The sequence below is a fragment of the Dipteris shenzhenensis genome, chromosome 17, assembly GCF_047967505.1.
Source record: "Dipteris shenzhenensis isolate YYH24624 ecotype China chromosome 17, Dip_SZ_1.0, whole genome shotgun sequence".
NCBI classification, from domain to species: domain Eukaryota; kingdom Viridiplantae; phylum Streptophyta; class Polypodiopsida; order Gleicheniales; family Dipteridaceae; genus Dipteris; species Dipteris shenzhenensis.
In genome coordinates, this window is record NC_141612.1 from 39,695,658 (window position 1) to 39,717,811 (window position 22,154).

At 46.2% G+C, this 22,154-nt stretch overlaps 1 protein-coding gene across 4 annotated transcripts in view; it reads left to right on the top strand.

Moving 5' to 3' along the window:
- The window catches only part of LOC147892100 (uncharacterized), a 197,082-nt gene that overhangs the window by 96,048 nt on the left and 78,880 nt on the right, over nucleotides 1-22,154 (top strand). For all 4 annotated transcript variants that reach the window (XM_087388324.1, XM_087388325.1, XM_087388326.1 and 1 more), the window contains 3 exons: nucleotides 7,391-7,477; nucleotides 7,599-7,676; nucleotides 15,458-15,543. In XM_087388324.1, the coding sequence (XP_087244450.1) occupies nucleotides 7,391-7,477; nucleotides 7,599-7,676; nucleotides 15,458-15,543 (251 nt within the window). The remainder of the gene's footprint in view (nucleotides 1-7,390; nucleotides 7,478-7,598; nucleotides 7,677-15,457; nucleotides 15,544-22,154) is intronic.

Sequence of the window (22,154 nt, forward strand, 5' to 3'; positions counted from 1 at the left end):
TCAAGTCTACCATCGACTTCTTAGTACTATCAAAGCCACATTCAGAGTGGTCATTGAGATCCCCCCCCTTCCTAGCATGCCTTCTTCCTCAGCAAAGGCAGTCAGAGCGGACGCGGTGCCTTGAGTTAGGGTCATTGTCTCTGACCCTAACATTTCAGATGACCACATCATGCTTCAGCGTCCAGATGGCTCTCTCTTTCGACAGAGAGTTGAGATCGCAGGTAGACAGGACCAGTGTAGGATTTGCAGGACCCTTGAGCACTTTGTTAGAGACTTTGCCCAAGGAAGAGAAAAAGACCCAAGAGGTCTTCTGGTGCGGCTCCTTCGCGTACTACCCCGATTGCACCTCCCCAACGTCCTGTAGCATGCACTCTAGGACCACCAGGAGCAGCAGGGCACCCTGCTTCTTGCACCCTAGGACCAGCAGGGTGCCCAAAGCCCACAGCACGCCCAGTACCACGATGGAGAGCCATCAGAGCGGCTCCCTTACCTCAGGAGGAGACTTTTGATCCGGTTCAGATAGACGCCATCCACACTCCAGAGGTGGATGTTGCTGCAGCCCCAGACACTATAGTTCCACATCAAGAGGGGCCTTTAGATGCACAATCCCAATTTCTGACCGCGAGGGGGCTACAGATACTTCTTCCCTACAGACTGTTCCTGCCATAATCAGGACGACCGAGATGAGGACTCCAGATTTCTCTTCAGCCCAGCCACAGGCCTCCTCAGCCCCCAGCTCTAGTTCTGCTGATAGAGTCCTGGCAGGTCCTTCTCCTCCATCTTCCACAAGTGCAGGTCTTCTTCGCACTCCTCCGCAAACTTGCTTCTCAAGAACTCTTTTTCGGCACTGGCAGATTTGGCCACTTTCATGGATGATGTGGAGTTTGTGCCCTCCACCTTAGGGGTCCCGGTCATTGGGATTCCTTTTGATAGGGCCTCCCCCTCAGCAGGTGTGGGGATCCTTTCACCTGTTGAGTTTCCTGTCCTCAGCAGGAGTGTTTCAGCCCAGGGGAAGCTGGTCTCCTCTACTAGGTCGGGTAAGCCTTTCCATCCAGCATCCTCCTATCGATGAGGATAGTCAGCTGGAACACACAGGGCCTAGGCGGAGTTCCACACTGTCGCTGTAGGCAGCTAATCCAGAATCAGCTTCATCCAGGTGTCACTGGAGGTGCTATTGATATCCTTTTTATCCAAGAACATAAGTTGGATGCTAGTGTGATTGCTCAAAGTCTGGCAAACTGCTTTGAGGACATACCTTCTGGTCGCCTGCTAAGGTCATGATCTTTAATACATCTCGAGCCATCATGCACCAGGAGCAGTTTATATTTGATGGGTCACCTGTTGAGATAGTTTCATCATACACTTATCTTGGGGTTATATTTTCCGGACCCATCTTCACTATGAGACCCGCGATGCAGGCATGCTTGAGTAGAGGGTATGCTTCATTGGCCAGACTAGAGAGACAGTGCTTCCGCTCGCACTTTCAGGATCCATGTACCAAGCTTTTATACTCCTTGGTTCACCTAGCGGGGATGTACGGCAGCCCATGTTGGGGGTCAGACACTTGTCGGATACAAAGTGGGCCCATGTGGTATCACGGATGATTCTTGGTAAGCCATCCGTTCCTCACCAGATCATTCAGGCTGAGTTTGGGTCATCCCCTTTACAGCTAGATGCTGCATTTCATGTCATCATATATCTGTACCGAGTCAGGGAATATGGGGATTGCACCTCAGGGTGTAGCAGGCTATCATGGATAGCTCTGTCCTCTTCTATGGCACTTGCAGTAGGAGGGGACCAGAGGTGTTGGTATGCATGCACAGAGAGATGGTTTGAGCGACTGGGGCTCCACATGGATAGACTACCTCCCTTCCAATACAGCATGGATGCTCCGTTTTCTCCCCTCCTATCACACGAGGTCAACCATGTTATCCATGAGGATCTATTACAACTACACATATTTTGGACCTGGTTGGGACCAACGGAACTCCCAGTGAAGCTTAGCTTCTACAGAGATCACTTCTTACATATCACAGTAGAGGGTTTCATTGACCCACCAAGATACACGCAGATTCACCTACCCCACTCACTGAGGATCTCTCTTGGGCAGTTCCGGGTCTCTTCACATAGACTTCGTATCGAGAGCAGCAGAGCAGAGTGACTACCCTGGGAGAGCCACATATGCACATTGTGTGATACGCAGGAGGTTGAGACAGAGGAGCATTTCATCTTCAGTTGTCCTATTTACTATGAATCCGAGGGCGTTTCTACTGCCTCTTCAGAGATAGCTATGGTATTTTGGCTTGTTTCCTCTCCTACCCAGACTAGTGGTGTTTGGCAGGTTTCATTCATGAGGTACTTAGACCGTGAGAGGATACTCTGAGCACAGAGACATGAGCACACTTCTTCCTCGGTTATCGCTCTCAGAGCTCTATCACGGAGTTCTTTCAGCCAGATCACATGGACCCCCTGTTGGCACCTCGTCCACAGCACTTCTTGATCAGGACCCAGTACAGGTGCCTCCTTCCGTGGATAGAGGGAAGGGGGTCTTACATTCTCTCCCTGCTTCGGTAGGAATCCTTCAGACCCCCTCCCCAGGACTGGCTCAGCGGAACTCCTTTCCGCTCTGGAGGACCTCTTTGACCTCCCAGATGACGATTTTGTACCTTCTACTTTCAGAGAGCTAGTTATCGGCATCCATATTGAGAGATCTTTCTCTCTCTCACCTGTGGACTTTCCTCCCCTTGGACCTCGTGTGTATGGCAGGAGGTCAGCTCCGATGGAGGGTTCTTTTTCCGCACCAGGTTGGGTAAGGTATTCCAACCCGCTTCCTCCCGCCAATGAGGATAGCCAATTGGAATATACAGGGATTGGGTGGCATCCCTCATCGCCGTCGCAGACAGCTGATCATGAATCAGCTCCATCCAGGTGTTTCAGGTGGTTCCTTAGACATTCTTTTTCTTTAGGAACACAAACTCGATGTCAGAGATTGCTCCAAGTTAGGTGAGCTGCTTTCAAGCCGGACTTTTTGGCTTCTTGCCTTGGGAACCATAGGAGGTACATGCATATCAATTTCAGATTCTATTCTCCCTCGGGTCATTGGACACAGTACCATCACCCCCTCTAGGGCCCAGTTGGTTTAATTGACGGACGTAAGGTTGGTTTCCTCAACCTCTACGCTCCGAACAACAGAGGGGACCATGTTCTGTTTTGGAAAGAGTTGCTCTTGTGGGCTGACATTGCAGATTCGTGGATTATTGGAGGTGACTTCAACATGGTTGAGGCACCATCCGATAAGCAAGGGGGCAGAGAAGGTGGTATTCATTCTGAATAGAATCTGAAACTGATATGCATGTACCTCCTCCTGTATGGCTGAAGCATCCGAGTAATGATGTGCCATACAGGACGATAATGCATTCCCAAACCATATTTTCCAGCAGCTGAAGGGAAAGATAAAAGAGTGCCATCATCATGAATGATATCTGCCACAGAGGAAATTCCTTTTGAATTAAGAAAGTACGAGCGTCTAGGCTCGTGTAAAGCCAATGGCTGAGAAAAAACTCGGGACCAATGGATGTTCACCGCTCACAAAGAATTACCCTGGAAGGAATGCCAGCCATGCCAAGCCAGATGTGAGAGAATATGTTTCCAATCCAAAAAAGATTTGAGTAACAATAGGGCAACCTTTGACCTTGCCTTCAATATTGCCCAACATAAAATCCTACTAAGAGGGTTGCCAGTAGCCAAATGCAAGAGTAGTGAGTTGAAGAAGTAAATAGCGCATCATAGCAGCCCAAGGATGATCTCCTTGTAGAAATTGTAGCATCATTTTCCCTTATGAGCTAGAATGTGCACATGAACGTTGTGAATATTCACACACACTTTTTTTTTTTGGGTGAAATCTTTGATTGATTATATCATATGAGTAGCAACCTCAAAAACAAGGTGCTACAATTACATCAACTGAAAATTTCAGTATATGCTAAAAAGACCTCATGATCTATGCAGCGGGTCTGCAAGCAACCAAAGAAAGATTGCTGCAGAGAACGCCTGAAAAAGCCAAACAGAGAGAAAGTAGGATCACCAAATACTTTACAATTCCTATATGTCCATAAAGTCCATAGTGACCAGTAGCGAACCCAAACGAAGAAAAGATGAAACTCCGGTCTGGATGGATGAAACCCAAATAGCCAGAAGAACTTCCCAAACGGAACAGATGGGAACTCGCAGGCGCTGTCGAAGCAGATCAAAAAACTCACGAGAGCACGGACAATGCCAAAACAAGTGAGGCACAGTATCCGAAGAAGCATAACATTTGTGGCAAACTGCAAGAGCAATGTGTCGATGAGCTAATAGCTGTCCAGATGGAAACACTCCCAAAAGAACTTGCCAAAAGAAAACCTGTTGCCGAAGTGGCACTTTATAGGCCCAAAGTTGCTGTACTCTTTTCCTCCACCACTTGGCTGGGCGATGCATTCGCCAAACAGAATCACCTCTCTCTAAAACCCAAGGTTGAGGCAGATGGATTTTATACAATGCAAGTACAGTAATCTGAGAAAGCCTCAAAGGATGAGAAGAGGACCACGGAGAAGTCAAAGTCTAACCTTCCAGCCGGTCTTGGAGTTGGTCTTGGAGTTCCAAAGGAGGAATCGAAACAAAAGGCAAAAGCATAGAAGTAATTTGTTGCCACAAAGGACGATAATGAGAGCCCAATCTATATTTGGTGGCTGCCAGAGAAAAGGGAGCACAATACCAGCATCATCTATAACATCAGCAACCGAGGTGATGCCTTTAAACGAGACAAAGTTAGTTAGATAGATAGATAGAGAAAGAAAGAAAGAAAGAAATTTTATTAAAGGTCCACAGAAGGCCATACATGGCCTATGGGACACAAAATCATCCGAAAGAAAAATACATCATCAACGATGCGCCAACTAGGTGGCCTCATCGTAATACGGCTAAGATGCCAAAAATGGCTACAAAAATCCTAGATACAAAATGAAATGAAATAGAGTACCAAAAATGCCTAGATACAAAATGTAAAATATGAAATATGAGGAACATCGTCTTCCCTAAGGGGTCTATGATCCAAAGAAATGATGGAAGTCATGGCCATCGACCATGCCTCCTGCCATGAATGTGAATATCTGGGCAAGTGTCAAGTGGGCTGCTGGCGGTGCCAAGTCTCCATGTAGCAATCTCCTCCGAAAATCTGCCATCATCCTCCGTCGTCTAGAAATAAAGCGACGGGTATGGCCTCTGTGTAAGATCATCCTGTGGTGCTGCCGGATCATGTCATATGTACATCCTCGGGGTGGAGCCATCGGTGCTCTCTGGCAAGATGGGCTATCTCTGTGCTCATGGTCCTGCGCCTCGTCCTGCTCCTCATGAATAACCAGGTCTATGGCAGGGATGCGACGGTGCTCTTTGAGGAATCTCTCTCTGTATTTGGTGATCTCCCTGATGAACAACGCTAAGCAATACTGATCCTCATACTCCATAATCCGAGAGAGAGGTCCAAATCCGAGAGAGAGAGAGAGAGAGAGAGAGAGAGAGAGAGAGAGATTATAAATGTCTACAAAAGACCAAAGGGTCTATGAGATTGAAAAGAAACCAGATACAATGAAACCTAAGGGTGGGCCACTAAAATGGGCACCTCTACCCAAGGCTGCTGCCTGTGATGAGAAAAGAAGTAATACATCGTGCTATCGTTGTTGCTGAGAAAATCCATAAAGGGCGAGCAAATACCAAGGAGAGTCCCCTAGTCGTCTATTAATCGATCAACCGTCCCTGAGTGGCTGGACCTATGTATGCTGTCTGTGGGACCAACACCACTAGATGATTAAGGAGAGACAAGAGGGGCTCAACTGAAAAGACAGTGGTACCATTCACGGATATGATAGTATATTGGACATCTAAAAGTATAGTGATCCTGTGTTTTGGTCTCTAGCATATCGCATCAAGTGTAGACAATGGTGCTGTCCACATATATCAGGCATCTAAAAGCATAGTGATCCTTTGTCTTCGTCTCTAGCATATCGCATAAAGTCTGGATCCGCCGTCGCATGTGGGATGTCCTTTGCTCATCCTTCACAACTCATAGCCTGTGTGAAGATACCCGAAACTTATCTCCATCGAGATTCTCAGTGCATGGGGGAGATGAATCAGGGTGTATCCTAGCAATACGATGAACCCCTCCTCTCCGTAAGCAATGATCTCTGTAGAAGCCAATTTTCATTGAGATTTTAGTAGGTGCTAACCAAGTCCTGAATGTGTAGAGCTGTAGGAGATCCTCTCTGAGGTCCTGATTCACCTCCTGACAGGTAAGCAGAATGGATGGAGCCTCAAGGCTATACTGAAATGGTGGCAATATGCCCACCTGCAGTCCCAGGCCTGTGAACCATATGCGTGTCTGAGCATACCAGCTCAGAATGGTTATCATCATCACTGGTCGTGTCCGTGGGTGGATAAGGGGTATCTCTAGCGAGGAGTGAAGCATTAGAACGCCCCTGTGACCTGCAACTGGAGGGACGGGGGAGGCGGAGGCATTCCTAGCATTACCCGTTCGAGTCTGAGGAGGGTTAGGGGCATGGGGTGTCCTCCTGTATGGAGGGATAATCAACAATTCTAACTGGTATGCAACGGTGAATAGGTGCATCCCTAACCGATGGTCCAAGACGCACCGCAAGCTTAGGGTCCTGGGCACGCTGCTGAAGCTGAGTGTGCCATTGGAGGTGGCTCGGTGGTCCAAGGTACAGGGTAAGAAGATGGTGTCGAGGAAGCGGTACGAGGAGGGGGCCGCACCAGAAGACCACTTGGGTTGTTTCTGCTTCCTTGGGCAATTCCTAGCAAAGTGCCCAAGGGCTTTGCATATCATGCGCTAGTCCTGCTTACCTGATATTCCTCATTTTAGATTTCCTCTGCGGGACAATTTTCAAAGCCTTTGCATTCTGGGGGTTTTGGGTCTTGTCGACCTGCCCTTCTCCACACAGAGAGAAGTAGAAGTAGAAGTAGAATTTATTAGCGTCCTCGGGGGGCCAAAAATGACCCATGGGACCCGTCTCGATACAATGTAAAAAGAGTCTCCTCAAGGAGAGGGGTCGGGAGTCTATGAGTTCTTGACGACAGGTAAAAAGACGAGTGACAAAATAGAGAGAGAGAGAGAGAGAGAGAGATTAGGTAACACTTTAAGAGTTCTTTGTATATGGCTAAAAGGAAAGTAGTCACCGGTGGACTTATTGTTTGTTTCTACCATGCGAGAAGAAATTAGTTAAGAAGAATGTTGTTTTCTGGCAATTTTAAAAATTCGAATTTGTACACGTATTCTTGTGAAGATGTTTTATACATTGCAAAACTTTACTAGAGTCTTACATCACAAATTGACTTGTAGGATGCAATTTTTCTGAGGCACCCTGGTGTTCTAACCCATGCTCCATTGGTGACCATTAGCAACCGGAATAGTGCAAGTGCAAGTGAGGTAACATTTTCAAGGAAAGATGAAAATTTCAGATTATAGTTGGCCTTCTGTTTTCCTGAATACGGTAGAATTTTCAAGATTTCATTGAAGGATTGATTGATGGTTGGTTCTGTGAGATCAGGTTCTCATAGGTGCTTTGCATGACAATGGTAGAACATTTGTGCTCGGAGAGAAAACATTTGGAAAAGGTGTTGTACAGGTAAGCATGGGGCTAATTTCATTCCTCAACTTTGTCATCCCATACCATCAAAACACATCTTGTTTTTCTTTTTAAGTAAAAGAACCATAGAGCACTTGCATCTTGGCTACATAGATCTTGAATCCAAAAAGCCAAATCACCTTAGGGTAGGAAAGGATAAGGAAACCATAGCGAGAATAGTAGAAGATTTAAGTGAAAGTAAGATGAATCAACGACCATATCTATAAGAAACAAAGATGGAGGAGTATAATGCCATTAAATTCAAGTAATGTAAAGAGTAAGAAGTAAGTTTACATCTCAGGTGCACAAAAAAAGCTCATGGATGTCTCATGCAGTGTGAGAACTGTCCTACGACAATCCTATATACAATAAAGAGTATGGATCTACTTTAGCCACATGCCACCCAAGGCATATGAGAGAGACACGTAATGATGATCAAGAATTGAGAGAAGCGTGTCTTTAAAATGTGCCAGCACAACAACTCCCAAGAGCTCCCGTATAGTGTCAGAATGGAATCAGAGAATGGTATAATACAAGAAGCAAATCCTCAGGCACCTTACACCCTCCACCACCATGAGTTTGCCAAGCACAAATCCAAAAAGTAAATTATATTAAAGTGCATGAATTTTATAGGCTGACGGGCAAGCTATGGTGCCCCAAGAGTAAAGAAAAATCTAGCAAACATGTGAGAAAAATTCAAGTGACGCCAACCAAATTGCATAAACACAAGAACAATCCCAAAGACAAAGTCAAGGGGGAGAAGGAGGAGACGATCAAGCCCACAACCTAGGCCCAATCCATGGGACATGATCCAATGGATATGGCTCGTAGAGACACATTTGCGAAGAAGGATCATTAACACAGTCTTTGGATTTCAAGCCAAGGCCAGCCACCACGTGCATTTTTATAAGCATAAGATCTGGAAAGGGACAAGTCATCCAACATTAGCAATATAACTAGAAGAGGAACATCAATAAATGCAAATTGGCCATTTTAACAAAATGTAGAAGAAGAGGAAGTGCTTAGCAACTAAGATGGGGGAATAACATGATCAACCGATAGATGAAAATTTGTCATGCCAACAAAATGTAGAAGAAGAGGAAGTGCTTAGCAACTGAGATGGAGGAATAAGATGATCAACCTCCAAGCAATGACGATGACTAGCAAAGGATCATCACTAGACATTATGAGCAAACTACAAAATGCTAGCTATGGCTACTACTAGATCACTATCCATGTGGTGCATTAAATATGAGTCCTTTGACAACATTTACGTCCACATGATTCAAACAAGGTTGTGAAAAAGCATTAGACAATGATCGGGTAAAAGGGTGTGCATATGAAACTCTCAATGGCATCCAGCCCTAAGGTCATCATAGACCAAATTGAGAGCGAAGACAAGGATAAAAGATGAAGGTAGGTAAGAAGTCAATAGGAATTGGGATGCGAAACACCGCTTAAGGAAGGAGTGTAAGGTTGAATACAACAGGGAAGAAGTTACTTCCAAGGTGGGTTTGGAGTACAATATGAAGAAAACATGTGTCAAATCCCAAGCATCCTTGTGATACAAATAATATCGGAAAGCATGTGATCCAACACATCCTTAGTTATTGTGAGTTCTATTCAAACTAGATGAAACATGATTTCAAATGAGCCTTGGACATGATCCGTAGACGCTCTAAGTTTTGCTTGGTATCTTAGAAAAGGCCCTTGTGTTATTGGCATACTCAACGCCAAGCAAATCCTCACCCAATGGGATGCACCCAATGTGATGATAAGAGGCCTCTCAACACACAAGCGCACCGTGGTTCTTCTAGAGGCTCATAAAGGTCTTGTCGGAGGTCATTTTGTAGGTGACCTCATAGCCGAAAAAGTGTTGCAAGGAACGTTATGGTGGAGTACTCTATTTTGGGATGCACATGCCTACACTGTTCAATGTGATGCTTTTTAGTGCACTAGGAGGATGCTTCCCCTTGATGATATGCCTTTGCAAGTGGGACAACTTTGGGAAGCTTTTCAATGATGGGGACTCGATTTCATTGGTCTTGTTTGATCCATTTCTCCACAATTGTAAATACAAAAGTGTTCATTTTGAGCTGCAAGGAGATACTCATTTTCATTTTCTTTTCCTTCCCTAGTGTGCTCTCCTACAACCTATGGATCATCGCTATCATCCCAAAGTTTAGGCATGTCTTGATTGAATCGTACAAGAAACTCTATAATGTAAATCCTTGAATTTTCGACTAGTCATCCTTCTGCCATGCTACCCTTTGGTCCAGCTGTTTACCTTACATACTCTCTCAACACCTTCATAAACCGTTCCAAGAAAATCATCCATTGGCCATGCAAAGTTCCTGCATATGCCACTTCATCTGCCAAGTGCACAGTAGATGCAATTGGATGTGTTGGAAATCAAACATAGAGCTTCAATGGCTAGAATTCTCATTTCCTAAATGGATGATTTCTTCATCTCTTTCTAATGATATTCTCTGCATATATCTGGTATTAGAGCCAGCCGGGCTTCCTACACTTCCTGCACGTGAGATGCAAGTCAGTCTACTCCAACCATTGCACAACTATTCTTTCCAGCTTTTCGATTTGCATGCTTAGCTTATCTGGTTTGTTTGAAGCTTGGAGACCACCACTAGACAAGGATATCGAAGCATCATTTCACTACAGCATTTCTCCTTAAGGATATGGGTCACTCATTTTTCACCTTAATCAGTGAGTCATGGGTACTCTGCCCAGGATGACCCCCAAAATGAATGGAATAAAAGTCTGTGTTTGTCAGAGTCAATAAAGGTCCTCTGCCTTGGATAGTCCTCCTAAAATGATGTATTTCTTTTATATTTTTGGTGTGTGGCTCCATGTTCCTCATTAGTCTTTGGAGCCAAGTGGGGATGTACTGTGGGAGCCATGTGTTTTTGGCTTTGATAGGTCTATTTGTTGGTGCATTGGTCTCCTAGACTTCTGAGTTGATCCTGCATCCATGCATGATGAGCCTCTGAGCCATGCTAGATGAGATTTCTATGTTATGCTCACTAGCCTCTGAGCCATGCTCACTTGCCTCTAAGACTATGTGGGAGCCATGTCTAGTTCTAGACCGGCATACACAGTTTTGATGACCATCATTGTCATGTTCTGTTCTTGGTTCCATTCCAGTAGTCCCTCACCTTTCCTCCATGGGGGGGTGTTAGAACATGGAGTCTAGTTGAGTGTGTCCTAGAGTCTTAGGGTGTCCTACAATTGTGTGGGTGTGAATGTCTCTAGTAGGTGAGCAATTAGTGCCACCTCCTAGAGTTAAGTAAGTTAGGAGTATGAGGTGGAGGTCTAGTGACCTCACCTATGATGTCAAAGAGAAGGCTGCCCTGCCTATAAAAGAGGCACTTGTACTTGCTATCCCATCAATCCAATGATATCAATTTGTTGCCTCAATCTTCTCTCTATCATGTGATTATCTTCTGCTCTCATGTTCCTTTAGTCCCAATTGCGTACTTGGAGCTTTAGTGTGGACATGAAAATCAATGTTCCAATTGGGAGCTATTAGGATGGGTGCTATGACAAGGCGCCACTTTAAAAGTTCAAAGTCTTGGTCACACTCTTCTGTCCAAAAGAATTCTACCAACAGTCTGTATAGAGGGCGGGCTATCATGACCTATCGCAAGATGAATCTTCTATAGTAGCTATCAGGTCCCATAAAGATCTACATACCCTTGGAATTCTGTGGGGATTCCATGATGATTTTGAATGTTTATAGACGATGTGTCTCAAAAAAGCTCCGCGGATGACCATGAACAGGCATTTTATTGGATTTAGGGAGATGCCACGTTCCCTACATTTGATGAGAATTACTTAAGGCATTTTAGGAGGTCATGCTCGTTGGAATGCACAAGTCATCCAAGAATACATGTACGAACTTATCAAGCAATGACTTGAAAGCAATGAACATGACTCTTTGAAACGTCACTGGGGCATTGCGTAGTCCAAATGGCATGACTTTGTAGGGAAAGATTTCCCATTATGTGGAAAATGCTGTTTGGATTGTTCTTCAATAGTAATTTGCACTATCCACTGAATTCATCCAAGAAGCTGTATGTCTTTGATCCTGCAGGCCTTTCTAATACTGTTTCTATTAGGGGTAGGGGATAGTGACGTAGTCTTGTGGTAGCATTCACATTCTTTTATTTGACACATATTCGCAGCTTCTTGTTGCGTTTAGGCACGATGATGATTGGGAAAACCCAATCGGTGTACTCTATCTTATAGATGAAACCTGGATCTAAGAGTTTTTCATGTTCTTAATAGACCATGTGCCATATTTGGATTTATTTTATATGGTCCTCATACCTTCCAATGAGCACCTTTCCTAATAGGTATGGTGTGTACCACTTCTAGTGAAATTCCTTTCATTTTGTAAGACCATGCCAGGTAGTCTCAGTATTCCATTAAGAGTGCTTTGAGCTTTTTTTCTTCTTCTCAGGTGAGTTGTTTCTCAATAAATACCAGTTTTTCTTCTTCTCTTATAAGGGTAAGATTTATTGTTCTAGTTTTGGCTGGTCCCTCATACATTGGAGTCTCTCCAATGCTATTGGATTGCTAAATCGTTATCGAAGACTTGGTCTTCCAATTGAGCATTGTCAACCTCCATTTCGAGGTTCCAAGGAAAATCAGAGCCATAGCTATCAATGATATAGCCTTTCCAGTTTTATTATCCCATTCAAGGGCAGCCATAATATTGAAACTTGAGAGTCAATCGGGCCTTCATGCATCAGCGTAAGTTCTACTATATGATCTTTGCATCAATCTCTGGGAGGACTGGATCTAGTATATGGCAATTGCCAATGGTCGCTAATGCTTGGATCCATTTGTTGATATTGCTTTGTGTATCCCAAGCAAAGGCATTTTGTTGTGGGAGGGCTGATTTGCTAGAGACTGTGGTAGAGGAGATATCATCTGGTGGTCTAGGCACAATGGGTTTTAGTGCTCTTGTCTCCACATTGACTCATATTGCCGTGTCACAACTTTGGATGGTCAGTCTACCCGTTTTCCTATGCTTCTCTTAACCAAGGGCTGCCAAGTAAGACTTCATAGGATGTCTTGGGTAGGTCCAAGAGTGTGAAGTGGAGGGAAAAGAGGATTCTTGCCAACTTTGTAGATACAGGGTTTTGTGCATAAATCATATGCAAGGTGAATGTTAAATTGAGCCATTTTCATTGGTGGGAGATCCCATTCACCATTGAGATATTTGGATAAGAAATTAACACCTACCCCACCATCTTCAATGGCTTGGATCTCTTCATGTGCTTGATCTCCTGGCATCCATGCTTCCTTGCACTATTAATGTCCAATAGCATGTCCTACCCTTGTCTCCCACTCCCTCCTTCTCCAACCTTGCAAGTCCTCCTCTTCCTTGTCCTCCTCCCTTCTTCTTCTTTCTCTCCCCAACATACATGCTCTCACAAATTCCTTCTCTCCCACTCCTATGCTTCCACTAAACCCTTACACTCCTATATTAGTTTCTAAACCTTTATCCTCCAACGTCTATAAGAGAGATGAGTTCTCTAGCGTGCATGCTATTTAAACGTTGGGACCTCTTTCTAACCCTGGAACCTCCTTCTCTTAAACTCCTACAGAAGGTAAAAGTCTCCATTATCCCAACCATGTTGATGAATGAACCTTTGATGCAAGCATGTGTAACCTCTACTTTTTACACTTGAGCCTATATCTCTTATCAGACCACTACCTGAGGTCCTAAGCTACAAATATACTACAATAAAAACATCCATTGACAACACCCATTGTATCCGTAGGTGATAAACAGCCTTGATACATTTCAAATGACAATGGGCGTTGTCGTCATAGTAGATTTGTAGCTTAGGACATCGGTTCATGGTTCGGTAAGAGACGTAGGGTTAAGTATGAAAAGTAGAGGTTGTGCATGCTTGCATGAAAGATTCATTCATCAACATGGTTGGGGTAATAAAGACTTTCCCTCCATTGATAGATTAAGGTTTAGAAAGAGATTCGATGGTTTCCAAGGTTTAGAGCACAATACATGGTGGAGAACTCATTTCTCTCATAAATGTTGGGGGTTAAGAGTTAAGAAACTAATCTAGAAGTGCAAGGGTCCAGAGGAAGCATAGGAGTGGGAAATAAGGAATGTGTAAGAGCATTGGAGTTGGGGAGAGAAAGAAGAAGGGAGGACGAGGTTGGAGAAGGGGGAGTGGGAGACAAGGGTACGACAAGCTATTGGACATTGATAGCGTAAGGGAGCATGAAATTTGCACAAGAACACCAACATTGAGCTAAACATAATGCCCCAAATAGTAGGAGCTTCATTTTATTGAGAGAGATTTATACATATCGGTCTCTACACAATTTGTAGGGGACCTCTTGGAGTCTCTAAACAGTTTTAGGGGACTTCTTGATGCAACCTCTTTGATCTGAGGTCGCATGCGAAAGTGTGGTAAATAGAGATTGTGCATGCTTGCATAAAAGATTCATTCATCAACATGCTTGGGGTAATCGAGCCTTTCATCTCCATTGGGATTTTGTAGGGTAAGAAGGATTTCAAGGTTTAAAAAAATAGTTCCAGGGTTCAGAAGGAGGTTCCAGATATAGAAGAAGGTTCCAGGGTTTAGAATAGAACACACGGTAGAGAGCTTGTCTCCCTCATAGATCTTGGAGGGTAAGGGTTGAGAAACTAATCCAGAAGCATAAGGGTTTAGAGGAAGTATAGGAGTGGGAGAGAAGGAATGTGTAACAGGAAAGGGATTGGGGGAGAGAAGGGAGAAGAAGGAAGGAGGAGAGGGGAGAAGAGGAGTTGCAAGGTTGGAGAAGAGGGGAGTGGGAGACAAGGGTTGGACATGCTATTGGATGTTGATAGTGCAAGGGAAGATGGAAACTTAGAGACAAATGCACAAGAACACCAAAGTTGAATTGAACACAATGCCCCAAAGAGTGTGGGCTTCATTCCATTATGAGATATTTATATAAGTTTGGAGATATTTCTCTACATGTAGGAATTGTAGGACTTTCTCTCCCTTTACATGTAGGATTGCATGTATGATGCGCATGTAGGAATCGCATGTAGGATCCCCAAGAGAGATTATTCCTAGGCTGTAAGTACAAGAGCGAAGCTTTGCCACTATTCTACACACACATTTTGTGCAGCTTCCTTGTTGACATAGGGGTAATAAGGAAGCAACCAAGAACGAATAAGATAAAGCTGTTCCAAACTGGCATAGTGAAATTTGAGCAATGTGTGCTTTTCAAAGTTGCATGCATTCTTACCTTCCGGTTCTTCAACATGAGAATAGTTTGAAAACAATTCCTCCTTGAAACATGCCATGCAATATGTAGATCTCTTACTTCCTTTACAAAAGTGTTTCTATTTCTACCTCCCATTACAAAAACTAGTCTCTCTGAAGAATTTCCATGTCAACTTGAGTATTGGTTGCAAAAGACCCAAGAGCAGCATCAACAAAAGTACAGCGTTGCTTTTTCTCAAATTACACAGAATAATTGGCACATGTCTAGTGCTTACTTTTGATGACATGGGATAAAAACAGATGTGATATTTGAGTGACAAATTCAGTGCACCGTTACTTTTCCTTTTGTTGTGCATTTAACTAATTTAACAAAACTTCCTATTTTTTATGCCTAATCCAAATTTACATCTAAGTTTTCTCTTAATGCTTTTAGAGGGGAAATTTAGGGATGAATATTGGTGTTAAACTCTTTGATTTCTTTCTATATATTTGTGGTGACTCTTGAGGCAGTACTATTTTCCCATGGACGATGGCAGTGGATTAAAGCTTACTGTTGCTAAATATCTAACACCAAAACGATATGATATCTCAAAGCAGTATGTTATCAACTCTTTCTCTCTCTATCACTCACTCACTGACTCTCTCTCTCTCTCTCTCTCTCTCTCTCTCTCTCTCATTCTCTGTCACACACACACACCCACACACACCCCCTCCTAAAAAAAAAGAATTTAAATTTTTCATCATGTTTGTTTATAGTACAAAAAGACTGTCCCCAAAGGGGAGATCAATCAATACAAAATCAGAAAATCTCAGTATAAGACAAGTAGACAGCATAGTCTATTTGGTGAACAGACAAATAGTCATAGACTGATTGCTTGAGTGACATGAGAAAAAAAAAGAACATGGACGTACTGGGCTCATGAAAGATAGTTTGATTCCTATCTTTCCATAAAGTCCAGAGTGCCCAATATCTAACCCATAGAAAGAACAAATCAAAATCCGACACACACTTTTTTTGGTAAAATCCATTGTATTTATATGCTCATGAATTTACAATATGGGAAGTCTCCCACACACTAGCAAAGAACTCCGAAAGAGAGCCCGATAGAAGAACTCAAAAACAAGTAGAGAACACTTCAAGGCAAGTAGCATCCAAATCCCTTGCAGCAAGACTGTCATGTAAAGACTGCTTAAGGGACATTCTGAAGAAAATATATGCCTGAGGAAACTGTTGACCCATCCTAGAATGCAGTCTCTGTGTCCAGATGGTCCATAATACCCAAAAGCGAGTCCAATGAAAGAAAAGGAGTAATGGAGACATCTGAGATGAGCAGCATCCAAACATCCAGAAAAGTTTCCCAAATCTGATAGAAGGGAACCGAAGCCGCAGTAAATGAGAAACATGAGTGATCAATGTGCGAGAGTGCGGACAAAACCATAATAAGTGAGGAACTGTCTCGCGGGGATGAGAGCAACGGGGGCAGAAAGGAGAAGCAATGCGGCGAGCTGCCAATTTCACCCCAATGGAAAAGGCTCCCACTATACATCTCCAAAAGAAAAGCCTCTGTTTCAATGGCAATTTGGTTTTCCAGATTTTCATGAGACGGGATTGCCACCAAGATAAAGGCCTATCCAAATTCCAAAGAGTGTTGGCATGCTTGTCAATCCATGGCTGTGGAAGAAGAAATCTGTAAACCTTCGAGGAAGTCAGATTGTGTATCGAGAGTGTATGTGTAGCAGGAGGTATGGAAGTCAAATTCCAGTCCATTAATCTGTCCTGTGCAAACAGTGGAGGAACCGGAACAAATGGCTGCAACATAGTTGAAAGTGTTCTCCAAATGGATCTATGATGCAGACCCAAGGAGAATGTCCTGCAAGCTTGTGGAAATGAAAGTGTATAGCCTTGTTGATCCACAACATCACCAACAAATCTTATGCCCAATTTCATGAGATTATATGCTTTGATAGGTGCCTGTAAAGCGAGAGGCGATGCAAACACCTTGCTCCAATGAATGCTTTCCAATCGAAAAAAAAATCCGACACACACACATACACACACACACACATACACACACACACACATATTTTTTTTTGGGGTGAAATCTTTGATCGATTATATTATATGAGTAGAAACCTCAAAATAAGGTGCTACAATTACATTAACTGAAAATTTCAGTATATGACAGAAAGACCTCATGATCTATGTAGCGGGTTTGCAAGCAATCAAAGAAAGATTGCTACAGAGAACGCCTGAAAAAGCCAAACAGAGAGAAAGTAGGATCGCCAAAGACTTTACAATTCCTATATGGACGTCCATAAAGTCCATAGTGCCCAGTAGTGAACCCAAACAAAGAAAAGATGAAACTCGGGTCTGGATGGATGAAACCCAAATAGCCACAAGAACTTCCCAAATGGAACAGATGGGAATCTCGCTCGCAGGCGCTATCAAAGCAGATCAAAAAACTCACGAGAGCACGGACAATGCCAAATTAAGTGAGGCACAGTCTCCGAAGAAGCAGAACATATGTGGTAAAGTGCAGGAGCAATGTGTCGATGAGCTAATAGCTGTCCAGATGGAAACACTCCCAAAAGAACTCGCCAAAAGAAAACTTGTTGCTGAAGCGGTACTTTATTTTTTTTCGCAAAAAGTAGTGCTAGTTATATTACTTGAAAGCGAGAGTACAAGAAGGCCTAAAGGCCAGCAGGCTGCAATCACAAAACGGATTCAGCCTGAGGAGTCAAAATGCTAAATACAAGCCTCTCAAGGCATAATCATCGGAGAGTGGACAAACAGCCTCGGTGGAGGGGCGTAATGCCACAGAAGACTCTGAGTAGAGTGCTGGAAGAACAACTCCCGGTGGTCCCAGTCGCGAAGGAAGCGTCGTCTCTTTTCCTTCCCTACCCAGGACTCTCCCTGAATGTGATCCCACTGACCCTTGAGCGTGTGAACGATCGTGCTCCAAATGTCTGCTAAGGTCTGGGTGTAGCAGAAGAAGTCTGAGCTCCTACAATCTGCACGCATAATCTGCACGCATCTGGAAGTCTAGATATGCCAGCCTGCAATGCTCCCTATGATATCCCAAACTGGGTGCCGAGGCATCGCTCCTGCATCTGTCTCTGTCAGATGCCAAGGGAAGCTGTCCATGTATGCCCAGGTGGCCTACGTGATGAAAAAGACGGGATCTTGTCTAGAGAACTCATAAGCCAAGTGGTGTCCCGTCTCAGTGCTGCACCAGCAAACGGCTCCCCAAGTGATCGGTCCTAGCTCGGGTGTAGCCCTCGCTAAGATACCCATGACTCCCTTCCAAACCGTCTGCGCATGCGAGCAGCTCCAAAGGCAGTGCTTCAGGGACGACTCCTCCTGAAAACACATCTGGCAATGCCCCTCCTGCCCCATCTGCCTCAGCCAGCTGCCAACTGGTAGCCCCTTGTGTGCCACCATCCAAAGGAAGTAGGAGATCTTCCTCGGCCGCCAGCTAGCCCAAAGAGTCTTCCAGAAAGTGCGAAGAAAGACCAAAGATATCCCTTGGGCATACCACCTATGTGCCTGTGAGGGTAGCCCGCGCTAGAGAGCCCCAAGAGCACGCCTACCCATACGCGCACTGTAAGAAAAGAAGGGGGTAGGGTTCTCTGAGGTCTCCGATGGTGGCCAGCCCCACTCTCTTGGGTCCCACTCCACCTCTGTCAAGGAACGGCCCTCCCATATCCAGAGTCTCCAATCCTGGTCCTGCATAATCAGGGGGTCTATATGCCACGTCTTCCCTTGCAGCCCTACAATGCGAAGGCGTTGCTAGGGAAGCTGGGGGTCGATCACGGCCCCTGCTCTGAAGGCGGCTATCCTCAGTGACGGAGAAGAAGTGTACCGAGGAGACCGAGCAAAGGCCTGCAACCACCAAAGGAATGCCTTGTGGAGTGAATTGTCCTAGCCACCTCTCATCTCTGGGGAGGAGCTGTCCGGTGACTATGGGAATCCTCCACCCTGCAAGAATGGTAGCATCAATCTCCGCTCGTCGAGCCTGGATCCCTCGTGCCGTACCTATTGCTGCTGCCAGCTCGCCTGGGCTCAGTTGGCTGTAGACGTCCCTCCAAACCCGGAGCGAGCGTGTGGGCCCACGCGCCCAAAGCGCCCAAGGGATATGGGATCTCTCTCCAAGCTGGCGACCTGTAACATCTGTCACCTGGCTGCTCTAGATCAGGGGCTGTTTGTCTATCTCCTCTTGGCAGCTAGGGGGAACCTGGGAGAGGCTGTGTCGCAACTTCCTCCAGACCGAGATGAGGCTACGGAGGAAGGGGGACTGGGGCTGAGTCAAAGGAGCAGAGGTGAAGATCCATCGGATAGAAGGCTGCCAAACACCCCCTCTCTGGGGAGTACACGCGTTGAGACCATGCTGTAGCAAGAGCTTCCACGTCTGCCCTCCTGGGGTCAGACCGCGGATGACTAACTTGCTAGAAGTGCCTGACTCTGCAGTTTTGGATCTATGATGCCGAGGCTGCCCTCTGTCTGGGGGAGAATGACTGTCTGCCAGGCGACCCTGGCTTTGGTGGTGCCGGAACCGTCTGAACCAGACCATAGGAAGTTCCGCACCAGTCTCCTCAGCTGGGCTACACATGATCTCGAGAAACACCAACAAGAGGCCACATACCAAGTAGTGGCAAGAAGGACCTGGTTGACCACAAGGGCCCTGCCTGCCAAGGAAAGCCGAGCCGTGCTCCAGAAAGCAAGCTTCCGTCGTATGGAGGCTAGGACCGACAAGAACTGCTAAGCCGGTGTGATGTCGAGGCCTACGTGGAATCCCAGGTAACGTGCCGTCTATCCTCTAGGGATCCAGCGAAACCCCAGGAAAATACCCCACTGTGAGTTGGCTCCCGGATCCGTAAGAAAACCAACTGACTTATGCCAGTTGATTTTCGCCCCACCCGCAAGGCAAAAAATCTCTAGGGACAGTCTCACTCGCTCCAGTGACTCGACATCATCCTGCACATATAGGGCTGTGTCGTCTGCATACTTGGAGTCCAGAAGCTCTGCATCATCTCGAATAGGGAGACGCATCCTGCGAAGACCAGTGGTACGGGCTCGAAGGAAGTGGGTCATGGCCTGCGCAAAAAATAGGAAGAGGTAGGGCACTAACGGACAGCCCTGACGCACCGAGCGCTCGAGTGTGAATCTCTCCCCCATCCTGCTGCTGATGATAACCTGACTGGAGGCGGACCTGTAAAGGCTTCCACGTCTGCCCTCCTGGGGTCAGACCGCGGATGACTAACTTGCCAAGAAGTGCCTGACTCTGCAGTTCTGGATCTATGATGCCGAGGCTGCCCTCTGTCTGGGGGAGAATGACCGTCTGCCAGGCGACCCTGGCTCTGGTGGTGCCGGAACCGTCTGAACTAGACCATAGGAAGTTCCGCACCAGTCTCCTCAGCTGGGCTACACATGATCTCGAGAAACACCAACAAGAGGCCACATACCAAGCAGTGGCAAGAAGGACCTGGTTGACCACAAGGGCCCTGCCTGCCAAGGAAATCCGAGCCGTGCTCTAGAAAGCAAGCTTCCGTCGTATGGAGGCTAGGACCGACAAGAACTACTGAGCCGGTGTGATGTCCAGGCCTACCTGGAATCCCAAGTAACGTGCCGTCTGTCCTCTAGGGATCCAGCGAAACCCCAGGAAAATACCCCACTATGAGCTGGCTCCCGGATCCGTAAGAAAACCAACTGACTTATGCCAGTTGATTTTCGCCCCAGCCGCAAGGCAGAAAATCTCTAGGGACAGTCTCACTCGCTCCAGTGACTCGACATCATCCTGCACATATAGGGCTGTGTCGTCTGCATACTCGGAGTCCAGAAGCTCTGCATCATCTCGAATAGGGAGACGCATCCCGCGAAGACCAGTGGTACAGGCTCAAAGGAAGTGGGTCATGGTTCCGCAAAAAATAGGAAGAGGTAGGGCGCTAACGGACAGCCGTGACGCACCGAGCGCTCGAGTGTGAATCTCTCCCCCATCTTGTCGCTGATGATAACCTGACTGGAGGCCGACGTGTAAAGGCTAGCGATACCTCTGGTCCACCCTGTCTACCCTGAGAGAGTGTACCTTCCAAGAAGGACCAGTCTACCCTGTCGTACGCCTTCTCAAAGTTGAGAAGGAGTATGGCAAGGTGCTGGCCGCTGTGCTGGGCCCATTCCATCGCCTCTAAGAAAGTGAAGATGTTGTCCAAAATGCTGCGATCTTGGACAAAACCAGTCTGGGTGTCATGAATCAAGTCATGTAGCAGGGAGCGGATGCGGCTACTGATCATCTTGGCGAGGATTTTGTAGGCGGTCGGGAGGAGGGTGATAGGGCGCCACTGTCTGATCTCCTGACGGTCCCCCCCTTTGGAGATGAGGCAAATTAGGCCTGTCGCAAGGCTCTCTAGCATCTGCCCGCTGGAGAAGATATGTTGGAAGGCTGCGAGCAAGGGCCGGTGGATCTGCTCCCAAAAGGTGGTGAAGAAAGCTCTGGAGAGGCCATCCTCACCTGGGCATTTCTGCCCATCAATAGCGCTCACCGCATCCTGCATCTCCGCCACGGTGAAAGGGGCGAGAAGGGTGTCACTCATGCTGGGCTGCACGAGCCGCGGTGTAGATCTCCGCACCTCCTCCCTGCATAGGCGGCCACGAGGGTCTGGGGGCTCCTGCTAGAACAATGATTTGTAGAAATCTGTCGCCAAGTCCCGGACCTCGTCTAGATCTGTCCTGACACTACCATCCTGCGTCCTAAGAGAACAGAGTTGTTCCCCTACTGACCTCTGTCCATGAGTCCTGAAGAACTCTCTGCACATCCTGTCGCCTTTCCTAGCCCAGAAGGACTTGGAAGCATGAAATGAGAACTCTGAGCGACGCTGGGTGATCTCCTCTAGCATGGCTCGGGCCCGAACCTCCTGCTGTCTGAGCTCCTCAGAGCCTGGAGAAGACTGTTGCATCCGCTGAATCGAAGCGAGATCACGTCTGAGACCCCTCTCCCGCGCCCAACACTGCTGCCTGACCTGAATGGCCTCCTGTTGGCACATGAGGCTAGACTCAGCAAGCGCCTGAGCTACCTGTGCTGCCATATCCCTGGTGGGGTCCCAATCCTGCTCCCACAGGTCCACTATCCTGCTGTGAACCGCTGCTCTGGAGTAGATGGAGTCTGGGATCCGGCATGAGTGTGGAGGTGAGGAGTGAGAGGCTGAGTCCAGG